Source organism: Juglans microcarpa x Juglans regia, chromosome 5D (genome assembly GCF_004785595.1).
Source record: "Juglans microcarpa x Juglans regia isolate MS1-56 chromosome 5D, Jm3101_v1.0, whole genome shotgun sequence".
Classification (NCBI taxonomy): domain Eukaryota; kingdom Viridiplantae; phylum Streptophyta; class Magnoliopsida; order Fagales; family Juglandaceae; genus Juglans; species Juglans microcarpa x Juglans regia.
The window spans coordinates 35355928-35360995 of NC_054602.1; the positions used below are offsets into that span (position 1 = coordinate 35355928).

Here is a 5068-nt window from a genome sequence, read left to right on the forward strand (position 1 = left end):
TTCAATTATTAATGTATCAAGCACCTACCCTTACCCCTCACCACCTACCACATCTTCAATTTCTTTTTTTTTTAATGTTTTAGAATTGATTTTAATTTGTATTGTTACGGAAAAAAAAAAGACATGATTAATATGTATTGAAAATAGAATAATATTTTTTTTAAAGAAAATAACGAAAGTGATAGCTGCATGAAGAGTTAAAAAACATATGTTTATTAAAATTTAAAAGAGAGAAGTTGGGGGGGGGGGGGGAAACTGGAAAGGATCGATGATGTATGGATTGATGGATGTTATGTTATAATTTATGAAATTAAATAAATAAATAAATAACACGAAAAGGGGCTATGTATTTATGTCCGTCTGTCACAAACGCGTAACCGGACGCGTTTCCCTTCTGTCTTCCTCTTTCAATGATGATCTGTCGTCCACCACCAAGTTCTTACTGAATACAGATGACAGGCAACTCAGCTATACTCTCTCTCTCTCTCTCTCTCTAAAGGGTCAAATTCGTCATTCCATATCTTCCAACACACATTCTATTAATAAATAAAATAATAATATTACTCATCATCTTAATTTTTATTATTTTATAATATAATATTAAATGATTAGAAATTATTTATTATATTTTATTTATAAATTTATTATTTAATATTATATTATAAAATAATAAAAAAATAATAAAAATTAAGATGTGAATAGATTTTTTCTAAATAAAAATCAAACGTAACAAAGAACTCGATTTAAGTAAACACTTAAAAAGATATTATTTTATTCAATAGTAGTTTAAGAGTAGTAAATTAATCGGTAGTTTATCATTTCTCAACAAAAAAAACGTCTTCTGCCTTTATTTATTTCAGCTCCCCGCCTCTTCAATTGCACTTATTTCGCCATTGCTACTGATTTTCAAAGCTCTCACATCCTATTTCCCTGTAGAGCCTGGCTCTTGAGCTACTACTCCAAAAAGATAACGTTTTTCATCTCCCAGTCTGTTCTTGGGCCTGAAATATGTTCGTTTCTATCTTTTGCTGCTCTCGGTCCTGTGCTGTCTGCTATCTCAGGTTTTCCTCCAATCTATGCTAGAGGTTTTCATCTTCTTAATCTCTCATCTTTTCTATCTAGTTGGATGTTCGGATCTGTAATTTTAGTATGTTTTGTTGCAAAGTCTTGTTTTCGTATGCGTCGATCTTTTTAGTTGTTCCGATCTGATAAATCCTTTTCTTTTCGGGCTGTGCGGTTTCTTGGCTTTGACTGATTCTTTCCTTAGTCAATATCCTTTTTCGGGGGTATTCGGATCTGTAATTGTTGTATGTTTTGTTGCAAAATCTTGTTTCCTTTTGTGTCGTTCCGATCTGACTTGAGTGTTAAGCAACCCAGATCTTTTTCTTTTTGCGGTTTCTTTGGACTTCTAAAACTGTAGCCAAACTGTGAAAACTTCTAGGTTTATGATGAAGAACACCAATAAATTTGCTGTTGTGTCTGCTATACCCATTATCCTTCTTTATTTGGCCTTCACATCGATCCATGTTATTCTGGCCCAAAACTTTGTTCCGTCCGAGAAATTCCTCCTAGATTGTGGAGCAACCTCGGAAACCACTGATACCGATGGCCGGAAGTGGACCTCAGATGTTAAGTCCAAGTATCTAATGGCGGGTGGCAACTCCACCATCTCCGAAGCTGCTACTCAGGACCCTTCGGTCCCTCAAGTCCCTTACATGACTGCTAGGGTCTTCTACTCTAATTTTACATATAGAATTCCTGTTATCTCCGGTCGTAAATTTGTACGGCTTTACTTCTACCCTGCTTCTTATGCGAACTTAACTGCCTCCAATTCCATCTTCTCGGTGACGGCAGGGTCGTATACTCTGCTCAACAACTTCAGTGCTGCACAGACCACGGAAGCTTTGAATTTTGCATTTATTGTGAAGGAGTATTCGATAAATGTTGATGGTGACAAATTGGATATAACTTTCGTCCCGTCTCCCAAAGCTCCGAAGGCATTTGCATTCGTGAATGGGATTGAGATTGTATCCATGCCTGACATTTATGGTTCCACTGATGGAAGTCTCATGATTGTGGGCCAGTCTTCTCCTTTCGAGATCGACAATAGCACTGCTCTTGAGAATGTTTATCGCTTGAATGTGGGTGGAAATGATATCTCGCCATCCAAGGATACAGGTCTTTATAGATCTTGGTATGACGACTCGCCATACCTCTATGGGGCTGCGCTCGGGTTACATTGGCTGCTGATCCAAACACAGACATCGTGTATCCGATAGATATGCCTACTTATGTTGCTCCAGTGAATGTTTATAGCACTGCAAGATCAATGGGGCCAAATCCTCAGATCAATCTCAATTACAATTTGACTTGGATTTTCTCAGTCGACTCAGGATTCGCTTACCTAGTTCGGCTTCATTTCTGCGAGATTGCACCAAATATAACCAAGATCAATCAAAGAGTGTTTGATATCTTCCTTTACAATCAAACTGCTATGAATGGGGCGGATGTTGTTGCATGGGCAGGTCAGCAAGATGATGTTCCAGTGTACAAGGATTATGTGGTTCTTGTTCCAAGTGGAAGCCCACAGCAGGATTTGTGGCTTGATCTACATCCAGATGCGTCTGACAAGCCCAACTATTATGATGCAATCCTGAATGGAATAGAAATATTCAAAGTTAATGATTCAAGGGGTAATCTCGCAGGGCCTAATCCTACTCCTCTTCCTAGACAGGATGTGATTGACCCACCAAAGGCTAGACCATCATCTGGTAATGGTAAAACAAAGAATCAGAAAGTGATTATCATTGGGGTTGTTAGTGGTGGAATCGCCTTAGCCCTTGTTGTTGGCTTCTTTCTTATTGCTGCTTACCGCCGTAGGCATGGGAAGGAGTCAAGTGCAATTGAAGGTCCTTCAGGGTGGCTTCCACTTTCTCTATATGGTAATTCACATTCTGCTGGTTCGGCCAAGACAAACACTACAGGAAGTTACGCGTCCTCACATCCTTCAAACCTTTGCCGCCACTTCTCATTTGCTGAGATCAAGGCAGCCACCAAGAACTTTGACGAGGCTCTACTCCTTGGGGTTGGAGGTTTTGGTAAAGTTTACAAGGGAGAAGTTGATGGTGGAACAACCAAAGTGGCAATCAAGCGTGGAAACCCACTATCGGAGCAAGGAGTACATGAGTTCCAAACTGAAATTGAAATGCTTTCAAAACTTCGTCATCGCCACCTTGTCTCGTTGATTGGCTATTGTGAAGAAAACTGTGAAATGATTCTTGTTTATGACTACATGGCTCACGGAACGCTGCGTGAGCATCTTTACAAGAGCCAAAAACCTCCACTGCCCTGGAAGCAAAGGCTTGAGATCTGCATTGGAGCTGCTCGCGGCTTACACTATCTCCACACTGGCGCCAAGCACACTATTATCCACCGAGATGTTAAGACAACGAACATCCTTTTGGATGAGAAGTGGGTTGCAAAGGTTTCTGATTTTGGGTTATCTAAAACAGGTCCCACATTGGATAACACGCATGTCAGCACTGTTGTTAAAGGTAGTTTTGGGTATTTGGATCCTGAGTACTTCAGGAGGCAGCAACTGACCGAAAAATCTGATGTTTACTCATTTGGAGTTGTTCTTTTTGAGATCTTGTGTGCTCGCCCAGCTTTGAACCCAACACTTCCAAAGGAGCAAGTGAGCTTGGCAGAGTGGGCAGCTCATTGCCACAAGAAAGGCATTCTTGATCAGATAATGGATCCTTATCTAAAGGGGAAGATTTCTTCCGAATGCTTCAAGAAGTTTGCCGAGACTGCAATGAAGTGTGTGTCTGATCAGGGCATTGAAAGGCCATCGATGGGTGATGTGTTGTGGAACCTAGAGTTTGGTTTGCAGCTACAGGAGAGTGCGGAGGAGAGTGGCCAAGGCATTGGTGGAATGGATATCGAGGAGGAGCCATTCGTACCTTGTAAAGGGAAGAAAGATCCTGATGCATCCCGAGGTTTTGATGGTAATGCCACCGACTCGAGGAGCAGTGGAATGAGTATGAGCATTGGCGGTCGAAGTGTAGCCAGTGAAGACTCGGATGGGTTGACACCAAGTGCTGTGTTCTCGCAGATCATGAACCCAAAAGGACGTTGAAATCACAAATGATTGATTACATTGCAAACTATGAGCCAACCGGTATGTTTTCTTCTGTCAATTGTAGCGTGCAGGTCATATTTGTTTCTTCTTTTGATCTTAATACGTTTACATGCAGTTGATTTTTTTTTTTTTTTTTTTTTTTTGGGGGGGGGGGGGTGGGGGGCGAAGAATATGTTTTGATCAAGTTAGTTCCCAATATGTTTTGTACCAAATATGTTTTGATCTAAGTGTAAAAATCATGCTATGTAATATGACTCTTTACTTGCTTAATTCGGATGGTAATATGAGTTTCATGCTATGCTACTCTACTGGTCCAAGTTCTCTATATGGTATCTCTCGTGGATGAGAAATTGCACTGATAATTCGTATTGTAAAAATGGAAAACTCCATTATGCGGCCTAAACTATACCGTTCGGTTTTACCGTTCCATTTTTTTTTTTTAAAGAAAAAAGTAATTTTAAATGTATTGATATATTTTTTTTATTTTTTAAAAATATTTAAATATATTAAAAAAAATATGAATAGAAAAATAAAAAAAATAAAAAAACTAACAACTGGCAGTAACGAGTAGCACCGCACTTGTAAAATATAATACAAGAAAAATCATTTGAATACGTGTGTGATGGTGAGAGTGCGAGTTGCTATTAGTTGTGGGTAGTGGCTACTCCGTGTGGATGGGTGTCCCATCTTTATTTTATAAATGCTAGCTGTTAAACGCGGACTGCTGTTTAGAGTGCATGACAGCGACATTGACGCGTTTTCCTTTAAAGTTTCACAAAGACAGATTGGCGTAAAGAATATTTTTGAATGGAATGGAATGGAATGGAATGGACAGTCGTGGGGAGAGTGGGAATGGATGTTTCTGATTATATATTTGGGAATGGAATGAATGGACAGTCGTGGGCACAGATTTATCTTTTTATTTTT

The 5068-nt window shown here is 39.4% G+C and overlaps 1 protein-coding gene across 1 annotated transcript; it reads left to right on the top strand.

Annotated features, from left to right (window-relative positions):
* Positions 1 to 776: 776 nt before the first annotated feature.
* On the top strand, positions 777 to 4286 carry LOC121264500 (receptor-like protein kinase FERONIA). The gene is given in 2 exon segments (XM_041167702.1): positions 777 to 2232; positions 2235 to 4286. Coding segments are annotated over 2 exon segments (2691 nt in total). The 5' UTR covers positions 777 to 1445; the 3' UTR covers positions 4139 to 4286.
* The last annotated feature ends 782 nt before the right edge of the window (positions 4287 to 5068 follow it).